Source organism: Electrophorus electricus, chromosome 3 (assembly GCF_041902795.1).
Source record: "Electrophorus electricus isolate QZ-2024a chromosome 3, ASM4190279v1, whole genome shotgun sequence".
NCBI classification, from domain to species: Eukaryota; Metazoa; Chordata; class Actinopteri; order Gymnotiformes; family Gymnotidae; genus Electrophorus; species Electrophorus electricus.
Genome location: NC_137499.1, coordinates 1580165 through 1604016, shown reverse-complemented (window position 1 = coordinate 1604016; position 23852 = coordinate 1580165). Strand labels below are relative to the sequence as shown.

The 23852-nt window shown below is 40.1% G+C and overlaps 1 protein-coding gene across 2 annotated transcripts in view; it reads left to right on the top strand.

Annotated features, from left to right (window-relative positions):
• The window catches only part of tp53i11a (tumor protein p53 inducible protein 11a), a 29459-nt gene extending 5607 nt beyond the window's left edge, over nt 1–23852 (top strand). The window contains exons 2-8 of one of the 2 annotated variants that reach the window (XM_081709036.1): nt 11691–11781; nt 11927–12087; nt 18384–18442; nt 18763–18811; nt 19837–19927; nt 21454–21555; nt 21980–23852. In XM_081709036.1, coding sequence (XP_081565162.1) covers nt 11959–12087; nt 18384–18442; nt 18763–18811; nt 19837–19927; nt 21454–21555; nt 21980–22113 — 564 coding nt within the window. In that variant the 5' untranslated portion in view covers nt 11691–11781; nt 11927–11958 and the 3' untranslated portion in view covers nt 22114–23852. The remainder of the gene's footprint in view (nt 1–11690; nt 11782–11926; nt 12088–18383; nt 18443–18762; nt 18812–19836; nt 19928–21453; nt 21556–21979) is intronic. The other variant, XM_027007475.3, reaches the window with a different exon arrangement.

Sequence of the window (23852 nt, the reverse complement as noted above, 5' to 3'; positions counted from 1 at the left end):
TAAAATCACCTGCTGCCATAACTGCGATTCAAAGTGGAGAATGACCTTGCTGTTCGGAGGAACTGTTCAGTCAAAAATACCATTTACACAGTTGAGATCAAATGGAGACCAAATGGCATGAGTCTGTTGAAACCATTCCTTTACTGCTGTAGAACGTGTGGTGTCTAAATCTTATTCCTTTAGTTCTGAACTTGACCTACGAGGATAACAAGTAAGGGAAATTAGTTTTCTGCCACTTATCATTGTAGATTGCATCACACACTTGCCTCAAACTTTGCTGTGTCCTTACATAATTTCAGATAGACTTGTATGATTTCTGACACTGTTTGATATATACTGTTATAAGAAGGGGAAAAAAGAAAACTTCAGGGCTTATAACAGACTCAAAGGACTTTGACACTTACACATCACTTTTATCCATTGACTTACATTTTTAATTATGTTACAGATGCAGTAAATGCAGTGTTTGTAGCCTTGCCCATGGACTCCTACTGGTATAGCTTAGAGCACTTGCCCAGAGAGGGAAATGAACCCCTCTCCCCCACGGGAGGGTAGTACTATTGCCTTCTATGCTATGCCAACCAATATTATCTTGATAATATTATTATAATGTCAGAAATTGATTTGAAGACATTTTTGTTGCAGTTGAGCCCCAACCTTACATGTTTAACCCTGAATATACTCTCAGAGAAATCTGATACCAGAAAAACCATTTGAAGTGGAATTGCTGAGGAAGTCACTGTTGGCAGTTTGTGGCTACAAGCCATATTTCGCAAACATCAAATCCTGAGGAAACTTGTGGAAACATTTAGAAGAAGAACGTTTTACTTTGCTTTTGCTTCCCAACACGCAGCAGTGCTTGACTGTCTTTGGAGTATTAACTATGTCGCTATTTTGTAGTCAGCCAACATTAGTTTACACACGGTGAGTCACAGGTCTAATGTGCTCCTGTAGCTCATGTTTACATTAGTGACATTTACAGTACAGCTGCCATGCAAAGTTCCATGGCTGCTAAGTTAGAAGTGTCAATCATACGCTTCCAGTTTGATGTGTATATTTAAAAAAATAAATAAATAAATTTCTGACTTTTTTTTGCTATTCTCCTTTATGCTATTTATATTTTAATCTTCAATTTGTGCTTTATTAAGATTATTATATTTTAATTTGTTGTGGTATCCTTGAATACCTTTTAAAACCAACTATATATTTATGTAATAATGCTATTATCCAAAGAGTGTTTTTTGAGGCAGGTGTTTGAGGTTTTCAGTGTTCAGCTCATGCTATGTTAATGGGTGGGGTGTAAGCCTCCCTTACCCTTTAGCTACATTAGCCTTTTACCCCAAGTGCAAAACTAAAAAAAAGTAACATTTGGACACCAGACATGGTGGCAGATGGATCCCATTCGTCTTGAATGGAAAAGTGTGTAAATGTAAGTTTTTGCTAATTAAAACTGATTTTCTTTTAAAGGCAGAAATAGAAAGTTATCTGTGGTTTTTGTCAGTAAGCCACAAATGGCCACATACTGGCAGAAAGTGTTTTTCAACCACTAGCCTAATTTAACCTTGGTGGTCCTAATTAACCTTGTGGGTCCTTGAGAAGCAACATTGAGCACTGAGAAAAGGCAACTAAATTAATTAGTCCCAAAGCCATAATTATGGAGCTGTTGACTTGTGCTGAGGTGACTGTGTGAGGCTCTCAAAGACAGCAGAGTGGTGAGTCCGATTAATTTCAGCCTGATTGTCAGTCTGATTTTTTTCTGAAAGACACTTAAAAAAAAAAAGATGTTTGAGACATCCTTGTATGAAATTTAAGTCTGAATATCCCATTTACTAGATTATTCCTTTTTAAAATGTTTTAAAGATGCCATAAGTATGCTTTTTCAATGCGCACTGTTTATTGTGGCTGCCGAAACCTGACATTGACTCAATAAGAGTGGCTCTTTGTGCTATCATCACTGCTAGTACTTTACCTTTAAAGGAGGACATCTATTAACACAACAATTTCCAGCTCTGCAACAGTGTCGGATGTTCTTCTGTTGAACGAGCAGAGGTGAGGTCTGTACTCTGTTGGACATTGGACCTGAAACGCAGCAAAGACCTGCAGCGGTGCTAAGCACATCCGGTTACAAAGACCCTCAAGTAAAGGTTACAAATGAGACAAGTTTGTTTTCCTTACTTCCGTTCTATTGTGCAAAAACCTTGCTGAGGCTGTTCATTAATTCTAAACAGTCAATTTAGACACGGTGATGAATGAGACAGTATCAGGTTATATGCCTCTTTTTTTAAAAATCAGATTGTAAAAGGTCCATTAACCTATTATAAGGGCCATCGTTAAAAAAAATCGAAGGCCACATCACGAACATCTCCTGGGAATATGTGTTTGGAACAGAAATGCAATAGAATTACAGGCTTCTTTTTGGTTTGTTTTTGTTTGCTTCTTTGATTAATGAAAACAGTGAATGTTCTGTGTGTGGTGTATGCCTGTGTACCATTGTTTGCTCTGCCTCTGTGCCAGTGAGATGTAGTGTTGATGAATCAGCTCTCAAACTGGAATATGGGAATTAATACCACTGTCTGGATCACTTCAGCAGAATTGCCCTTCTCTTTTTTATTTCCACTGAGACGACTCTGTGCTGGGCCTCGGAGAGTGACTGCTCTGATATACAGACTAACTTGCACACAAACCTTGAACTGCCAGGAAGGAACTCCCTGAATGTGCAGGCCAGAAGACTTGTAATCTGATCTTTCTGCAGATGATGTTATATTCAGATAATACTGGCCTGTTTTTGTTTTGTCAAGGTGTGAGTAACAGCTGCAATATGATAGTGATAAACATGTTAAGATGTTCCTAACATCTGCCTAGACATTAGGGGTTATTGAAGGCCTAGCTAACCTTCCCCCTTTTGTGAACTGTACTTGCTATAACAACAGATAAATCAAAAAATGAGGCCATCCCATCACAGGCTTTTCATTGGGGTTGTCGTGTAGTCAACCTACTTCTCCGGTGTTTCGTTGAATTAAGCCTACGACGCTTCCAGAAGGCTCAATCTTGTCCACTTTCTAATAGGCTTATTACACAACTGATGCAATAGTGGCCTCACCAGTGACTAAGGTATATCAAGTGCCACTAGCATCATTAATGCATGCTCAGTGTCACTGCTTGCACATATTTGAGCAACCACAGACTTATGGTATACCGGGTGACTAAAGCCTGGTTCCTACCCACTGCAGCTGTGGAAACCCCACAGTGTGTGCACCACAGGTCCTGTGCCACTGTCCCTGATGACCATGTACTTTTGATAACCAGAGCTTGGGGTGGCGCTATAGGGCAAAGCTGCTCTCTCCCCACACAATAAACAAGGAACAAAGGAAACAGAGGACATTGTAAACATACTTACACTGATCGCACAGAGTCATACGTTAGGGAGCTGATTAGAAGTTGTTGTTCAATGAAGATGAGCTTTTGTTGTGATGCACGCGAATGCACCAGGGTGAATTGACCTTTTCCTTGGCCGGCGAATGTTCGATGCGTATCTGTGTCGCAACATACTGGCTGCATTGTTTTTCGAGTGGTATGCGCCCTCGCTCATGGCCCTCGAATGTGGTCCTTTCTTCATCCGCAGTTACGTCACTCTGGTCTCATGCCCTATGGCACATCCTGTCTGCAATTAGATATGAATCTTATAAAACAGGCTTAAGGCCACGCCAAGCCCCGCTGGCAACATTAATGCGCACTCAGTGCCACTGGTTCCACATAGTTATGCATTCAGGGACTTTTGGCCTACCCAGTGACTAAGCACCACTGACTGTTACTGCCTCTTCAGTGTCATTGGTTCGATCACTCCAGTCCCATGACACATTATGATACAGCCCCCCCAACTCCGCACTAATCTGTGACCTCCTGAACCACAGCCACTAACTAACCCTTTCAGCTACTTCTGATAACTTTTAATAATACTCTTAGCAAACACCCTCTAAAACCAAACTCAGCAATTAATGAAGTGGTTATCTTGGCTCCAAGACCTCCAGGTTTGTGTATTTTCAGCCTCTTTCTTTCAAGATGAGGCTTCCTCAGATGGAATCGTTATGTCAACTGTTCGCTCTCCCTCTGAATAGCACCATGTCTGGCCTCAACATTAGTTACTGCAGTTACATCCTGTCCACCCACATCCGCTACCAGTCTCACGCCTCCTTACATCTTCTGCTACTGCTAACTGGTGTCTGACCACTGACATTCTGCCCTTCCTTCACAAATACAGTGGTGCTGGTTCCACTTTGGCCTTGGTGGAGAATTAACCTCACCTATCCAGTAAACTTGCAAAGGATCCAAGCACCTTCGTGTACAACGTCCCTGTGATGACACTTTACAACCTGATAAAAATGCACCTCAAAGAATTAACTCCAGCACATAGTTCACAGCCCATATCGTCACCTACAATAGGTTTGGGAGTGTTGGAAGGTGGTCACAAGTAGCAGCAATCCTAAATTTGATGTGTCTTGGCTTCTTTGCGCATAATTCTCTGCAGTCTGTCTTTTGCTTCTCAACATCTTCCAATTTCAGCCACCTAGCCTGTTTTCCTTGAGTAACGGCTGCTGCACACCTGCCTTCCTTTCCCTGCTCTTGCATAGTGCTAGTAATCACCCGCTTCCTCTCCGCAAACTAGATTGGTGCGATTTAATTTAGTAATATTTGTCTTTGTAAAACTGAACATCACAAATGGCTACAAGATGCAAGTCAGCATTTTAACAAATCATACGGATTTAACTACGATTTAATTAAATATTCAAATTATCCAATAAATATAAATAATTCTGGTTAAACTAATGCCTTTAAGCATTAAAAAAGAATGGCTGACTAATGTAATTCTGATGTATTCCAAGTCATGTGGCAATCACAGTGTGTTAAAATAATCACAGTATAACCTGGTATTTTGTCCTTATCATGCAGGTTTAATGTGCATGGTGCTTTGAATAGTTCTCATCAGATTAGGCTGAAGATCAAAAGACAAAGGGCTGTTGGTGAGGCAGAATATGGCATAGGATCCTGGTTCTGGACTTATGCAATGTCCTGTCCCAGTCTCTGAAATTTCAGACAATATCGTGGAGCAGGTGTTTTTTTATGGTATTTAGGTGGCAGCTGGTTGCTGTCATGGAACCATGAAGGCAATCATGAAACTATGCACAAAATGGTAAGAAAGGCTTGACACACCATCCTTAAAGACCCTCTGAGATTCTTCTAAAGATGTTTGCACTTTTAACGTTCCTTGATTCAGCTTGTAGCTTTTACCATCATCTACACCTCACACCTCAAAACTTCTCGTATGCCCTCCTTCCATGGACCTCGTTTGGACCAACTGAATGTTGTGACATAATGTTGTGACATAATTAACCTAGCAGATCCCAGTTCATGTAAAACGCATGGCTTTAAATTCCATTCACATCTGCTTTGACCTTTCCAATGTGCAAAGCGTGTGAGTGTTGCCATGGTAAAAGAATACAAGTGAGAGAGCTTGATTAGTGTGTGGATACTAGACATGTTGGAGATCAAGATGCTCATCTAATCTCATCGGCAGTAGCATCTCTATGCAGAGCTCGCCTCAGTCACACTTCTCTTACTGGTGTGTGAAGCTCCATGCACGGCGCTTGACAGCAATGTTTTCTTAAGCAGCGGGAAGTTAATTACTAAATAACTGTCCAGCTGTTTATTTAAAGTCAGGAGGCCGTAGCCACTTAAAGATTACACAAGCAACAGGCCAAAAAAGGACATAAAATGTCATATCTGGTTGCTGGTCGGGTGTTGGATTTATTTTAACATTTTGCTTGATGTGTGGTTGGTTTGAAGCTCGCGTCAGAAGGAAACATGTTTATGCTGGGTGAGAACTTTTTTTTGATAACGTCTTCTACGAGTCTTCTACGTTAAGTGGTGTTAAAACATTTTCACCGGAACATAAACCATTCTCCTCACGTAAACATAAAAAGAGTCCTTGGTTTGCGTAATGCCTGTTGATGATAATTGATTTGGTTTTCATATGGCTTCCTCTATTTATCATGACCTCTGCCATGTCATCCTGCCATCTTTAGTATTGTGTTTTCCGCTGTCTGAGGGAGTCTTGCCGACAGATCTCCCCATGTCGGAGATGATGATGGATGTCGTGCTCCATCTTACATTTTGTTTCATTTTCTCAGTATCACTTACAGTTGGCCTACCACATTGTGGATAAACTGTGAATATCTCTAGGCCCCATAAACCTTAACTTTTAATATTTCTGAGTGTGACATCACCAGTTTAGCACACAAACATTTTTCCAAAATGTAACTTATTTAAATTGAAAAATGTAACTTATAAATTTGTGTATGTATTAAATGATAGATTAATACATATATTTTGTTTTTTTAGATTTCTTAATGTTTTCTGCGTTGTCTATGATTTGCTACAGTAGGCTGCAAAGCTCCAAAAAAAATCCTGTTTAATTATCGCTGACAAACTCATGAATAATCAAATCAGCAAAAGTTAAACCCGCAAAAATTGTGTTTTCGAACTGTGTTTCAACTGTGTTTTCCTAATGACTCTACCTAATGAGTACACCATGTGATGCAGGTTTGTAGTTCAGCTTTTGATTGTTGTTTGAACTTTTTCCACTGTGCAGTATTGCAGTCTTTCCTATTTGACTATGGGACTTTCACTTCACTTTCAGACTGAAGAAAAATCCTGCAGAGGATTTATATATATATATCTTTGCCATATTCTGGCAATAAATGCCTAATATGACCAGTTCAGCATTTGGCTGTTGACTTTATACAAAAGGGCTATATTTTATGTTGAAGCAAATCACAGAAGTCATCAGCATAACAGAAGCTGATAAAACATTAAATGACTTCAGGTTTTTGGCCACAGTTGTAATAGATCACACAAATATTTGTTAAGGACAAGAGCATCCAAGTCCTTCAGTCTTAAATTGTTGGCCAGATGTTTGTTTGTCAAAAGCAATAGGAAATGGCGTACTCAGGATTTCAGCATGTTGCATATAAATAATGATAACCAACCTGTAATAACTGCAGATGTATTATTAAGGACTAAATACCTCTGTTGTTATGATCACATGAAAAGTACAAAGTTTAATTCTTATGGGTTGGTAGGCAGCTGCAACTTGCATTTGCTGTCCAGATGATGTGAGACTGAAGAAAAATTGGATGACTTGTCATGGATGAAAGATTGAGTCAAAACAACAGAAGAGGTGGTAGGTTGGATTTCCGTGGTAGCAAGATTGGCTCAACTTAGAAGAGGTTTGTGTCACCTTTAAAGTGTTTGCTGACTGAACATTATGCATGTTTTCAAACTTTAATCTAAGTGAGTGAAAACTGAAAAACAGGTGGTGGTGAGATTAAATTTCCTGTTCCCATGGCCAATGTTGCAGACCTACACTGTATCAGTTTAGAAAGAGACCGCAAAAATGATGTCTTAAAATATTACTTATTATTTAGAGGTAAAATACAATTGCATTATGTTGTGTAACATGAACTCAGTATGGGAACCTATGCACAGCCAACAGCCATGCAGTGTGTGTATAGGTTTCCTGAGGTACAATTAACACCATTTATCTTAACACTTTCTGTGTGAATAAAGGCACATACCAACCTAGAAGGTTCTAGCCATTGAGGATCTGTAATGTACACCTGGTAAAATGAAGTTGTTTATTTGAACTGTGTGAACTCATTCCCAGAGTGAACACACATCACAGAACACTGAGAAAACATCTGTTCACTTCAGTTATATAGCTATTACAGGGGCTTTCCACTGAAGTAGTATAATATTGCTAAAAATGACTGACTGCTGAAATAAACCTTATCTGTTAAAAGTTACCTTTTTCTTAAATCATTCTTAACATTTTCACAAACATGTTGTGTGTCTTAGAGTGCTGTGCTGTGTCCTTGCACTACTCTTAACAAATGCTGTGACACCCTCTATTCACAGCAATATTTAACTTAATGAAATATAATTACATTTATTTAGTGAGCTGGAAAAATTCCACAGTAAAAATGAGTCGTCTAGTAGAGGTCGTTTTATTTCTCAAATGAACATATGGCAGTTTTTCGTGACGTTACATATACACGCACCGTGGAGTCGCCTTGTTGTCTTGATGCAGAAATAACATCACTTGTCAACTTTGTGAGTGCTTTGTATACACTTCCCACGGAAGGGTTAACTGAGAGTGATTTGAAGTAAAAGTGCTACCAATGATTGGTGAAGATGAGGATGAAAACAACCGTGGCCATAACGCCATCATTTCAGCGCTGCGGATTAACGAGTCCAAGGAAAAGATGTGCAAGGCATTCATGCAAACAGCCTGTTCTAAAGGCCAAATCATGCACAACATACTGCTATATATGTGTACCTGTTGGCTTTGGGCTGATGAATGATATTATTGAATATTGCGATCATTTACATTAATGACGATGTTAAGCAAGTTGTTTTGTTGCTTTCTTTCATGCATCATTGCCACATGATGATTTTTAAAAAATCTTTTTAACACTTCACCTTCTCTTTTAACCATTCCTGTTTAGCAAGCTTTCTAATCTATGGTTAGCTAAAAGTGTATACAATAGAGAAGGCCACATTTAATAAAACTCTATATCAGTAATTACTGATTTAAAATTTGCTACTTTAATGTATTGTAAGTACTTGATTATAATAGATTATTATTTGTAGGGTGTAACATGCACATAAGGACTGCACTCTTTTGCAGATCTGGGATGCAAAGATTTCTGCAAAGCACTTTGTAAACTGGTCCCTCTGGTTTGTAAACTGATTTGTAAGCTTTGTGCACATCACTACAATCTCTACAACTCAAAAAATAGCTTTTCTTGATAGTTTTTACACATTTACTACCCTACAAAAATAAATTACGTCAGTTAGTTTTTCATGGTAATTGTTTTTACTTGGACTGTGTTCTACAATTTTTATGAAACAGGACTATAAAAGGTTTTATTTGGTTCTGCCTATATTTGGGGTTTAAAAGTTTTTTTATGCGTGTCTTTTTATCAGCGTATACTGGCTTCTTGTGGCTGAACACTGCCCAGTGGTGTTTCTTGGTGAAAATGCCTTAAAATAGGAGAGACTATCCCAAGACTGGAGTCCTTCATTCACACACACAGCCATCTGAGAGTGTGTGTAAAAGTCTTTACACATTGAGGCCAGTTCCATTATTGTCTGCTCTGAGCCTCAGAATGAGCTTATTTACTGAATGCAGGAGTCAAGAGATAAACAAGGTCACTGTTTAAGATTTTGATATTTGTGGCTTTTTGTATGAAAAGGCTTTCTTTAAAACGAGCATTGGTGGAGGGGTGAAGGTCTCAACAGAGCTTTGAGGCGTGTCGTGGCTGGCCGTCTTTATTTCTAAAGTACATTGTATAGAGAGCCAGTTGTATGATTCTGGTTCACAAATTACATACTTATCTACTGTAAGTTGGGCAAGATTCTGTTTCTCCCTGCCTTGGTTTCCTTAGGGAACGTATGTGCTAGAACAGCTGTGTTTCTTTTTGTCCATGTGCAGGCGAAGAAAATTAAGTAATAAAAGAAAATACTTTTAAAATAATTGATTTTCAGTCACCTTGGATTTTTCGGATCTGCCCTGTGGTTGTGGTGATGGCTTTCGGTACAAGTGGACTTGTGTGTTTTAGAAAGAGGAAAAGCCTCTCCTGTGTTGCATCAGGAGCTGAAGAGCTGAGCTCCACATGGGACAGTTGCTTCTTAGATCCTGTTCTGTTCATTAACATCATGCTAACCCATCTGATCAGCTTGGCTTCTGATGCTCCATTCAGTCCCTGGCATCCGAGTGGTTTGATCTGACCTGGTCAGTCTTGGGAAGAATCAGGAAGATTCGATACACTCATGGTTTGCACATTATTTATTTGTTTGTTTATTTATTGATTGATTGGTGTTTTGTTAACAGCACAAACTAGAGCAGTGCTTCAGAACTTCAGACAAATAGCCTCAGGTATTTTGTCTGAGTAACTTTCACTGAGAGGATGTGACATGTTACTGTCATGGTTTAAAATTTGCACAAGAGATGCAGGCAGCTGTTATGTACTGTAGCATCAAGTTATTTATTTATTTTTGTATTTTGTTTGTTTGGTTTTTCCCCTCTGTTAAAACTATACAAATTGCTGCTAGTGACTGACCTCCTCTTCTTTGTAGTTTACTTTCTATTGTTGGACGACATGCTGCAGTCATGTTGGGAAATGTATGTGTGAGACAATCCACTGCATTCAGGAAGTGTGGCGTGAGGGCAGCTGGAAAAGGTTTAAACGGGAAACAGAAAGCAGGCTCACTTGGCGAGCTGCAAAAGAAAAGAAGTCTGAGTAGGACAAAGCAACCTAACGGGTAACCAGGATGGGGGCAGGAAGCCAGCAAGATGGGCTCGAAATGGCAGGGTCTCTGCAGAGGCTTATGCAGTGTGCTGAGGATGGGGATCTGCAGGAATAAACAGCGAAAAGAAAACGAGCAACATGTTCACACCTGGTATTGTTTGGTATTGTGTAATGGGGAAACGATGCTGTCTCCTCTGTGGGAGATTGTGGTTCAATAACTGTCTGGGCAAGTTCTCTGTGCTATACCAATAAGAGTTCTTGGGCAAGTCTCCTAACTATGCTTACCAACCTCTAACATGACTCAAAAGTGCATCTTCCAAATGCACTGAATGTAAAAATGTAAACTAATGAGTGAGTAGAATCGGTGAGTGTGATTGGTGGTTCCAGATTGGTGATCAGTGTGGGTGGTTGGCTGGGTGGATCACAATATGATATTGTTGGATAATAATTTTCACTTTCACCTTGAAGTTGTAATAAATGGCAATAAAGTAATAATTAAGTGCTAAATGAAATTATCCTGAATCTAGATACTGACATTTTCTCTTTTTTATTTTGATTTGCATACATTATTTCTTAATTACTGGAGTTGATTATCTTTTACATATAGCCATACAATGAACTTGATTTCTGTGTTATATAAATTGGTACAGCATTACCACTGCATGCAGTACTCTGGAAGGGTTATTCAATTAATTAAGGAATATTTAGATCGTTTACTGCCAGTTATGAATTATTGATGTCAGAAAATACACTTTGTGGAGTGGTGAGAGAGAAAATGTTTAGGTTTACAACTTCATTTGAATCATAGAAGAAATGTTATTGACACAACGCATGCATAGCTACATAGTGTAATAGGTCATTGATGTATTCAAACTATGTCGAACACACCCATATATTTAGGTACAGCACCTGCCTCCAATACTGTTTTGAATGTTCTGAATGGTTTCTAATTTTTTCCCCAAAAGTTCTACATTTTGCATTTTTACTTACATCAGAGGGTTTTTTTAAATATATTTTTAATTTTTGTTCAGGAAATGCTACATCAGCACACACCTCTTAAAGGGGTGTAGATGCTCATTATTCAAAGAATTATTAATTGATTTCTGGATTTCTTCCTGTGCCTTTCACTCTGTGGCATGTGGAAGAACCCCCAGTGCGATAATTCAGTCTGTTTCTTTGTTTATGTGGTGGTATGGGAGGGACATGACTGTCATCTGAAGAGGTCACATTACAATATTTTGCTTTTTTTTTTTTTTTTTTCACTCTTGTGATTTCTCACTTTATCTTTTTATTCATCCCCTCTATTTCATTTTGTCTTCATAGGACACTCAGACACTGCTGTGGACATTATAAATTATTCTTCACTGTCAAATTGAAAGGCATTATCTTCTTCCCACTTTATTCCTGTTCCTTGGTAATTACCACCTGTCAACTGTTAATTTTACATTTTGAGTGGAAATGTATTTTGGTCGCCACTTTCGCCTGTTCTGAGCGGCGAGTCCAAAGTGGATTGAAATCTGTTGGTAATGTGGCTTATTTTGATTTCTTCTCCCCCACAGCCAAGTGGAGCGCCTGCCTCCTCCTGTCTATCATGGCCTCCAAACCCCACCCCCCTCTTATGAAAAAACACAGTCAGACTGATCTGGTGAGCCGTCTGAAGACGCGTAAAGTCCTGGGTGTGGGGGGAGAGGACGACGATGGAGAAGTGCACAGATCAAAGGTAAACGCCCTGCACTCCTTCCTAACAAGCTTACGTGAACCTCTTGCTTTGAGCATCACAACATCTGGAGGCAGAGATAAGCTAGCTAGGTCTGGTGGATGTGAATATGAGCTGGGCCAGTGGGTGGAGGACTTGGTACATTAGTGCAGCAGTGATCAACCCCTAACAGTCATGGTGGCATTAAAGATTGGCATGTGCAAGGGAGAATGAGAGTTGGGGGCATTACACACACACACACACCCCATCTCTCTCTGTGTTCAAAGCACTCAGTGATACAGGCCAACATGAACCACAGATGGTATTCAGTCACGGCCTTGCACTGTGTATTGTACTGAGCGGTAGCGGCTGCTGGAATGAAAGGGAATGTCCATTAAAGGGGCACATGCCCACCCCCCTTTTCAACACTCAGGTGGTACCTCGCCTGGCTGTGGTGCATACTGTGTGCATAAATACTGCCTTCGATTGTTTAACCGGATGTAAACAAAGGCGTGTCTCCAGATGTTCTCCGAAAGATGTGACTTATTCATTCTACATAACATGTAAGGTGTACAGGAAATCGGTTGTGGTTGCAAGTTTGACTTTCATCTGTGCGGTTCCATGTGGTTGTGTAACATGGCGTACAGTAATAGTTTTTAAAAGTTGCCTACAAGTTACGATACCACTGTGCAAGTTCACTCAAATCCCAGTGCAGTTCTTGGTGTGTTTTGCCTGTAGAAGGTGCATTTTTCTATAACCCTACTTATTTAATTAACTCCTACTGCTTATAAAGGAGTGAAGGAGAGCGTGTTATGTACTTCGATCTGCAGGAGAGAGAAGGGACTGCCCTGTCTGTTTCATCCCGTTCTCCTGAGAAACAGACTTCCATAGAACTTGACATGTTCCCGAGTGGCATAGGCCCAGGAATACGTTGTACAGATGGGCAATTTAGGTTCCAAAATTGTGCACTTCCTCTCATATTTATATCTTTGTATCTTTGATGTACAGTTTTTGTATGTGCAGGGAAAAGTTTTTGATTGACGAGTGCTTCTCTAATGTCCTTATTGCATTCAGTGTTTTAGGCTGTGTTGCTCAGTCCAAAGGCTTTCACGCTAAATGACAAAATATTCCATTATCTACCAGCCACACTTTTAAATGCTGTTTCAGTGCTATGGTAAGGTGAATTCTACAGCAAGAGAAACACACACACACACACACACACACACACACACACACACACACACACATGCATATAATATAATATAATATATATATATATATATATATATATATATAAAATTTATTTATTTATTTATTTATTTATTTACTTTTTTTTTTCCATTTTCTGTAAAGCATGAACAAACCCACATGCCCACAGAAAATGCGACAGGCTCCCACCCACTCTGGTAGTCTCAAAAGAATCTACCACAGCTTCCGTCCATTCATAACCAAAGAATCCAGTCTTTATTTCTGGTCTTTAGCAGTAACCAGAGATCAACAGATGTATGTGTCTATGCGGCTGTATCTCCTCTGGCCGATCTGATTGGCCTTTCATCCCACATCCTGCACTTCCATCGTATCCTTCCAGTCCCTGTGTGATACCCCTTTAGCTGCAGACCCCATTACACCTTCATGACATCTGTAGACCTGACCTTTTACCCAAGGCCAGTTCAGCTGCACAGGGTAGTGTGTTCACCTGCACCAAAATGACCAGCCGTGAAGAAACTTTTAGCAGAGCCTGAGAGGCATAGGGACTAATTCTCTGCTCTTATCTGAAAACGGGAATGCAGATTCTACCATGTCAAGAGGGGCCTATCAGTATGCTGAAACACGTCACTTATTCTCGGACTGGCCCTCCTTTTCTCTGATGAGTGTTTTGAGATATAAATATGAAATAAAAGGAAGTATTATCATCCCTTTAATCTTTTGCATCAGAGGCACGGATGCATGAACTACATTTGAATAATTGACAAAGGATACCTGTGATTTATTTTGGCCTTTCTGTTCAAGATGCGTAGTTTTATTCATTCTTTTCTTTTCGTTTGAGGAGAACTCGGAGAAACCCAGTCGAATACGCCTGCTTCGTTTCACCATCATGATACTTCCTTGATTAACTACCTAGTGACTATTCTATTACAGGGTAGAACTATAATCATAGATATATAAAGCATCCTCAGATATATAAACATACTTTGCTGTGCTTACCAAGGAGGAGTAGGGTAGGTCAGATGATGAAAGATATATTTTACATTCCATATCCAAAATGTTGTTATAAAATAGGGTGTAATGGAGGTTATCCTACTGTAGCAGACCTATTCTGATGTGTGGGCACATCCTGTGATGTGTGGTTTACAGACCTGTCTCTTTGTGAAGCTGTGAAAACTTTTCTAAATTTCTGTTCTGAAACCAAAACTAAGGACACGTGGGGGCTAAAAAAAAAACAAAAAAACAAATTGGTGTGTTTTCAGTTGGTTTGTTTCTCCCCTTCTCCCCTCTGCATTTGCAGTGGCTTGCACTACTGGCACTTCTGCATTTTTAATCTTTGGCATACCGTGACATTTTCTTGCATTCTTGCGCCTCTCACATGTTCCACCTACTCTTTTCTGCGTTCTCCATATCTGGTTCTTGGCGATGTATAATGAGTCTGTATAAACTGCAACTTCATGATTAAAATGAGTAGCTTGGCAAATGGCTGTCACTTTAAAATAAATTACTTGGAAACTCAGAATGTAATACATGAAGCACATGCCAACATGTGCGTAAGAGGAGTCCTGGCACTCCTCAAGGCCTTGTTGTGCTATTGCACTGTGGTGTTTAAAACAAGGTGCAAACCAGATAGTGGATGCAGGTCGTGTAGTGAGACCTGGGACATTACAGGGTGTTTTAAATTAAATGATGCCTAAAGTATTAACTTCTGATGTGTTGTTGTATTTAATCTTAAAAGAGGAAGAAAAAAGTTTTAAAAAATAGAATTTTTCTAATCTGCATTTCTACTGTTTGGATTTAGTCGCTGAAATTTTGGTGCATTTATTTTTTCTTTTCTCCACCAGTTTCAAGGGGCTGTACTTTCATGAGGCTAAATTGAACTCGCAGAAAAAAAACCTTACTGTGAAACCCCATAGCCTACTGTCATGATGGGACCTTTTTAAATCAAAAACACTTTCTGAAATTCCCCTTTCATAACCCTCAAATGTGGCATCAAAGTTTCTTATTTGACTGGTGACTGGGTTTTTGGACTGAGCTTTCGTTCCTGGCAGCCTACTGGTATCAGTAAATCTGACTTTGTTTAGTTCCATAATTCTGTTATTGCATGCCAGAATATACAGTGATTCTCATCAGCTTTGTTTTGTTTTTGTTTTGTTTTACTGTTCTGAGGTCAGTAATTGTTGCTTGGAGGAATATGCTGTGTTTATGTATTCCATCCATTACAAATGACAGGAAGTCTTTTAGTGCAATATTTTTCTGAATCAGTGTCATAACTCCAGATAACTCAGATGATGTGGGTATAAGGTTGTGTCCTCACTGATGTTAGCACCTTTTTGTAGAAGAAAGTTTTATACATAATACTGCTAATGCATAATGATGCTTGTGTTTCATTTTGTTATGCATGGTGTGGAGTATTGCTCCCTCATTCAGGTTCATGTATTACCCCCGGTTCCTAAATTACCCCTGTATTTACCCCTGTGACAGCTGTCGCCAAACACGGCACCATTCGTTCTTACTGTTTGGAACTTAATATTGTTGAGCACTGACTTTGAAATGGTGCAGGTTCATATAACTTTGATGTCTGCTCTCTTTGAAGGTTGTTGTTGGATTTTTATTTTTTATTTTTTTTTAACCTCATTATGAGGTAATTTCTGGTATTGTTTGCTGTGAGAGTACTGTGTTACTTAGTAGGTTTCAACATTCAGTAGGAGCTTAATGTTCATATAAATTATGTCCACAAAAGCAGTACATGCTTGGATTTTTTTTCTTCTTAAAAACATATTCTCCCGTGGTGATGTCTGGAGTGGGAGGCCTGCTCGAAATGTCTTTTTACAGCCTTCAGATGCACGTTGGTGTTTCCAAGTGAATTCTCATCATTAAAAATGAGTAATAGTGTGGCAGGAGGGGCGGGGCCAGGCTGCAGTGCGGGGCAGGGCCAAGCTTCGGCTGTGGGATGCAGCTCCAGCACTCGGTACCTAAAGCAGTTTGAACCTGTCTGTTGTTAGCAGCCTACTTGTGGTGTTTTTCAGCAGATAGAGGGGAACATGGAGAGGTTTTCCTGGGTCATGTAGAGCTCACACTCGATTATACGTGATGAGAGTATCTCAGCTGGCAACCTCATGTGTGAACAGCGAAGAGAAAAACGTGATGTTTTATATTATTAAAAGAAATGGTCTCCTCATCACACGTCTTACTTCCAGGGTCATTCCTCCCTCACCAATGGATTCTATGTAAGGCAATGATATAAAAGTTTCATAGTTAACCATAATAGCATATTTTGTTTTTGTAATTCAGAGTATTCTGTAAGGTACAATGCTGTCTTAGAAATGTTTACAAGTTTACTACAGTTACTAGTGAAAAACAGCTGAAATGCGCCATATGCCATTTAAAATGTGTATAGAATGTAACCTTCTGAGTCATAGATCCAGTCACATAAGGATCATTTGTTTTTACATATGCTTACGTGAGCCTGCTTGTGCATCTCCAGAATATCAGTTTCTGCCCATATAATTTGCAGCAAATTTTCTTATCAGTTTAAATTGCAAACAGATCTTTTTAAGACCTGTAACTTATGAAGTGGGAACTCTGTGGATTGAACTGCTCGACTGGAACAAGATCAGGGAAATTTTGGAGGCTATGTCTACACTTTGTCATGTTCCTCAAACCATTCTTGACCCCCTTGTTATTTTTTATTTTATTTTTTATTTTTTGCACTGTGGCAGGGCACGTTACCCTGCTGAGAAAGGCCATTGCCTTTAGGGAGTACTGTTACCATGAAGGGCTGTGAGTGATCAGCAGCAGTGTTTTAGGTCCATGTCAAAATAACATCTACCTGAATGCCAAGACCCAAGGTTTCCTGGCAGAATATTGCCCAGAGCATCACACTGCCTCCATTGGTTTGTTTTGTTCCCATAATGCCTCTTGGTGCCATCTCTACTCCAGGTAAGCAAAGCCCCCAAGCCTCTGTCACTGGTTCACTGGTTGTCCTTCATTGGACCACTTTTGGTAGGTACTAACCACTGCATTCTGGGAACACACACGCGCGCGCACACACACACACACACACACACACACAGAAGACCTGCCGTTTTGGAGTCATCTAGACATCATTAATTTGGTCCTTGTCAGAGTCAGCTTGCCCATTTTTTCTGCTTCAAAAAAATGAAGAACGGACTGTTTACTTGCTGCCTACATGTATCCCAGCCCTTGACAGGTGCCATTGTAATGAGATAATCAAATGGAGTTATTCCCATCATCTGTCAGAGGTTTTAATTTTCTGGCTGAGGGATGTATATTAACAGTGGAATATTTAAATGATTTTAGAGTTTTGTAAATAGGTTTTTTAGAAGGGGGGGAAAAAAACCTTATTTGGTAATCAGATACCACCATAATGAACAAATATTACATTACTATCTGAATTATTAAATTATTTGTCTTTTATCACTTATTTGTCTTTTTAGTACTATGTGCCTAGCTTTAGGTCCTAAAAATCCTTTTGAGGTCTCGGTTTAATGGTTTGGTTGGCACACTTTCTTGTATTGTGTTCACTTGAATTCCCTTCACAGTCCTCAGATGTGTCATTTTCAACCAGCCACCTTCTGGAGGATGTACAGATGGGCTGGCATATTGTCCTCAGTCTGGAGAAGGACAGACCCAGCCAATCTGGACTCAGTAGACTGACACCAGAGTCCAGTGTCGCATGAATTACCTGGCTAGTGTCTCCTCTGGGAATCTGCAGGACAAAAACAGAATGAGAATGAGAGGATTATGACTGGAGCATCTCAGGACTCATTCCAGCCCCGGGCAAACAAGCTTTTGATTTCCCACGTTTGATGCGTGTGGATCCAGGGTGGGCGGGGCTTCTCATGAATCTGTCAGCTGCGAGGCCTGCTGTTTTTCTTCCAGGGTGAGCCATGGCCTTGTACCCGCTCGTGGGTTCTCTCCAAAGCCCTGAAGTGGGGCATGACCACAGGGGGGCGGCGGCACACACACGTCCAGCAGTGGGCAGGTTGGGCTACACTTGCCCTGAGCCACACTGTTTTAAAACTGGCTGTCACCGGTTGAGAAACAAATGGTGTCAACATGCTCATGTTGTAATTCTCCTTTTTTTCCAGATCAGTCAGGTGTTGGGCAATGAAATTAAATTTGCCCTGCGAGAACCCAATGGGCTTAGGTAAGACTTTCAAAGTCAAGACCACCCTTTCAAATCTTTGTCTGTGTGTGTGCCTGCGTGTGAGAGTGATATTGTGACATCACTTTTTTGCTGTGTTGTCCACTGGGCTCAGAAATCACTCCACTTTACTGTTGGTCTTATGAAATAGCATTTTGAGCCATCACTGGAGCACAGGTAGCTCAGTGGTTAAGGCCCTTGGCCTTCAACAAGGTCCTTAGCCCTCAATTGTTCAAGTTGTATTCAGTCATAATTATAAGTTGCTTTGGACAAAAGCATCAGGTAAATACATTTTTTTTAATGTGAAGTCTTTTTCATTGCAGACTCTGGATACTTCTCTCTGCAGTCATGTTCACAGCTGCAGCTTTAGTGGTGAGTACACTGACCAACACATTGTCCACACACACCAACTTTTGTACACGGGCGCAATTGCTGTCAATTTGCATGTCCATAAATTATCATACAATCAATTGGAATTGTAAATGAGTTTGTAAGTCCAAATGGTCTGAATTTTGGTGAAGACATTGCAGTTTTATTCATTCCCTGTATTTGTGGTTATAATTTTGGTTACTCATTTATGTATATCACAACCTCTCCTCCAAAGGCTGAGAAACACACCTTCTCACTGGACTTAAACGCAACCCAGTGAACCCTAGCACACCTCAGTGGTCCGATCATTACCTTCAGAAAGTCACCTTCAACTGCTTATCTCAAGCTAGAAACACTATAGTCATGTGTTTAGTTTTGTTTTTTTGTGTATACTATGTTTATTTACAACATGTGTGGACATAAAATAAATGTGGTATTATTTATATATGGAACTAATTAAAATTGCTGCATGTGAACAAGATCTTGGTGAAAACTCCTCAACAAAGATATAAAATTAGAAGCCAGAACCGAACAAAGCAGGCCTGTATTTGACGTATTTGACATTTCACCCACCCCTCCCCCTTTGGATTTCCATTTAAGGGAAAATTAGTTTAGAAAACAAAATGTCTAGTGTTGAATCTTCCAGGTGTCTTTTATTTTGGGAAACTGCCTAATTCTGACGTTACGGGTGAGTTCTCCCTTGTTGGATTGACATTACAAGGTTCAGGGAGCAGAGCGAGCGTGAGAGCACTGACTTCAGCGGCATCGTTAGGGGTGGGGCTTGAGCCCACATGTTTCCATGCTCTGAATGAATTTTTCTATCTCTGTTATTAAAACGTTGCACTTTAGCACTGCTGTCACTTTAAGAGTTCTGCTGCAGTGCTGCGGCTCAGTCAGTGCCCCTGGCCGGCTTCTGCTCATTAGAACGAGCTGCATCGGTTGGACCTCAGTACTGTGTAGAATCACATTAAGACCACTGCCTAATATGAACTACATCATCGAGCTTCATTCTGGTTTCTCTGTTACAGGCCCTGGCCTTCCCCAACCAGCTGTACGAGGTTATCTTCGAGCTCACCACCACTAGAATCTCCATCAGACTATATGGAGGAGCCCTTCTGAGTAGGTTCAGCATGGACTCTTTTAGTATGTTACACACCTGGTACATTTTACATTTGAAGCATTTAGCAGATGCTCTTACCCAGAACGTCCAAAAAGGTTCTTTGTCATCTACTCAGAGAGTAGATCTATTTATTCAAGGCCTTGAGTGGTATAGAAACATTAGAGACATGTATTAGAACCAGTGTCTGTGAGACAATGGCTTAGATCTTCGGGACCAAAGATGAGCGATCCTGCCCCGTTCTCGTCATTGTCCATTCAGAAGTTGGTGTTTGACATTTACAGCTTAATAGTTTTAATATCCTAATTATTTCTCTTGTACTTTAATCATTTCTGCTACATTTTTCCTCAGCTAAATGGTATGTATAAAAGTACCATTAGTCACGCATAAAGAGAGCAGCAGCCTAATGCACATGTCAGCGTGGTGCCGTGACCCTTTTCTTTTTCCACGCGCTCTGAAGAAATGGCTCCATAGGAAATGTATTCATAGCTACACAGAGATGCTCCACTTTATTTTCAGTGGCAGATGAACATCGGCCTGTAAGAGGTATAAATATTTAAAGCCTCACCTTTTAAAAATGGATGGCTCTGTCCCTCTTGGGACTAATAAGGGGCAGGGGTGGGGGGGTGGGTACAGGACACAGTTGCAGCTCTAGGGAGATTAATGGCGCCCCCTGCCTGATCTGGTTCATCTTGGAGCATCAGCGCTTCCTAATCACACCCCATGGTTATATCTGCAGACTGCTAGAGGTGGTCCAGTAATAAAAGACTGGGGGTACACATATTGGTATAGAGGTGTGTGTGTGTGTGTGTGAGTATTTATAAAAATTTAATTTTACATCTCACCAAGTGCTTATTATTGATTATTAGCAGCAGGCTATTCGTCCTCCACCTTGGACCTTATAGTGCAACGAGGAACTTCTTTTTGTTTTGTTTTTTTCTTCCTCTTCAGTCTGAGCATTCCCTTAGGTGAAACAGGAAGCAGGTAGTATTCATTGTGCAGGGCTGATCCATCTCAGCCACCCCAGCTCTGTGTTCCTCTGTTCAGTTCATTTAACCACCTCTGCATGCTGCTATGCGCTGGTTTTATGTAACTCCATTTGCGAGCCCCCTGTGTTTCCTCAGCTGTCTCTCTTGGTCTTTGAGAACTGGGACATGACACAAATATCTTGTGATCATACTGAGCACCAAGGTGAGACTGTTCTCCTGACGCATCAAAGGCCAGCGAGGTGGTAGGAGCGCTCAAGTAGGGTGGGGTTGATTCTTTTGACAGATGGCACTCAGGAGGGGTGAAGAAGCAGCCGGTCTCTGTGTTCTATGAGTTGGTCACGTGGGATGAGATCAGAGGGGCTCTCCATGCAGTCCTCAGCATCTGAGCAAAATCAGGACCCCCGTGCGTCCAGCACAGGGCTGTGAATCCAAAGCCACTGTGTTAGCATGCGGCACAGAGACCTTTTACAGGTTTTCCTTTGAAAATGGTGATCTGAGATCGATACATGATGTTTGACCTCCTGCTCTAACTTCAACAGGTATTTCATTAATCCTGTGGAATGGGCTCTACACTGCCGAGAAGGCCATTATTCAGTGGACCCTACTTACTGAAGCTTTCTATTTCGGTGTGCAGTTTCTTGGTAAGGTTGCAGTTATGACTGGTTTTATATATCTTGTGCCCTATTTTTTCTCTGTATGCACTGTTTCTTTTAGAACAGAGGGCAGACAATGCTTACGGCGTGAGTGAAACCTGACCCTCTAACTTTTTCACCATTCGATCAAAAAACTTCACACATCAGGGAAACTTATTGCTTTTGCTGAGACCTGCAGGGCCTGTCCAGAATATATTTGTCAGGTATTGGAGCGCCCTCTTCTGGTCTAAAATGTTAGACAGACAGATGCTGTGGCATATTTGGTCAAATGAAGACCTAAATTCATAACCTGCTTTGCGCACATAATTGAACTGGCCTCATTCACATGGCATTTCATTTCCACTTGGCTTCTCACTCATACTGAACCAATTTGATATATAGCTGTTGTCGTACTGTAATTATGTGTTCACAGTGACATCTGTCTCACTGCTGGAGATGGGTGTGCTGTCCAATGGAGCTGCACTCCTCCTCCTGAGTGAAGTCGTCTTCCTCCTCATCACGCTCTCTTACTACCACCAACTCGGCCGTCGGACAAAGAAGATCTGATGCAGACTGACTAATCTATGTGTGGGCTGGTGTGCCTGAGAGAGAGAGAGAGAGAGAGGGGGAGAGAAGCCATTTTGTAAAATGACTTGGCACACCAGAATTCATGTGGTATACAGTAGTTCATCTGTCTGCACCAGACAAGTCCAAGCACTGTTTGGTTTTGCAATATAGGGTCATGACCTTTTTCTGATGTGTTCCTATTTATTGCGCTTTGGTCACACTTGTGCAACTGAAAAATGCATAATTGTGCTTTGGGGAGTTTATTTGAGAATACGTAGTATGCTTCACCAAAATTCTGTAGATGGTAATGTAACAAATGATGTGGTGTTATCCAGTGTATATAACTCTAAACTCTTTACTAGGTTAGGGTTATATTTGTTGGTAAGGTTAAATGAGGTATAGTTATGATAGTTTTAATGAAATGGCTAGATTGAGGCATTAGGCTCCTATAGCTTATACAGCTGTCTACACCTTCAAAATAAGAATCAAAATTAGTGTAAACTATAACACTTGCTAAAACACATGCTGTTGACACATGGGAATATTTGTCTGAGGTTTTAAAGCACAGTTTGAGATCAGATCTTTATTGTACCAATGTTCTAAATTGATATAATATATAAACAAAATGTAAATGGAAGTATATACTAGCAAAATCTAAACAAAGTAAGTTGTCTGAAGTACAGCGTTATTTGTGCACAGGGGCACTGGCCATGGCCTTAGTTGTAAGACTGCAAGCACATGGTAAGTAAATGTAGTATTTAATAGTGTCAAGCAAAACTAAACCAAAAAAGGTATTGAATCATCTCAGTTACACAGAGTAGAAAAAGGTTTCAACTTTGTCAGGTTTAGTATTAACTAGTATTTATTCCCTCTGAAACCTGCTGTATGTTCTCCTGTCCTTAACTTTCATCACAATTTCCTATACATGCCAGTATGTGTCCATTTCTCATATCTTTAATATATTGAGCATAACCTACTACTGAAGTCTGTTTTGAAGTTTTCCAGTCTAGTGCATGGATTATTGTGTTGACATGAGCAGTCAGAAGGGATTATTCCTTTTTCTAAAATGACACACAGCAATCATTAAATGTGGAAACCCCTGACTTGCCATTATTTCAACGTTAATGGCAATTCAGTTTTCAATGGCATTGTTGCCTTCAAATCAAATATTTATGCTGATTAGTACTACAGTGTAAAAGATTAAATGCCAGAGTGTAAAAAGAATTACATTTTTACAGCAAAATGTGTCTATTAATATAGCAGTAGCGTGCAGGGTAATCAGTACCTGCTTTAAATGGTATAGGTGCTTTGAAAGTCTCTAGTGATTGTTTACCATTAAAATATCCTCTTGGACATGTGTTACTGTGTTTAGTAGACTCTGAAAATGAACCCATTACTTTTCAGGTGTAAACACAGCTATCATAGTTGTATTAATTTAGATAAATTAAACTCCTTGGACACAGACATTTGCTTAGATTTTCTCATTTACTTTGCAAGGACATTGTGATTTCACAGACACATTATAACAAAAGTAATTACACGTTCTCTTTACATCAACCTTGGTATTAATCAAATAGTGTCTTCTGAAAAAAAAAAGTATATACACACAACTTTGTGTATTTACTTTTCTAGCAAGAATGTGCAGTGCTCAAGAAATATATGCTTTGGTTTTTTTTGTTTGGTTTAAATGGCTTCAGTCTGAAGTGTTCTTGACTAGTTTAGTAAAGCCTGAACATGTA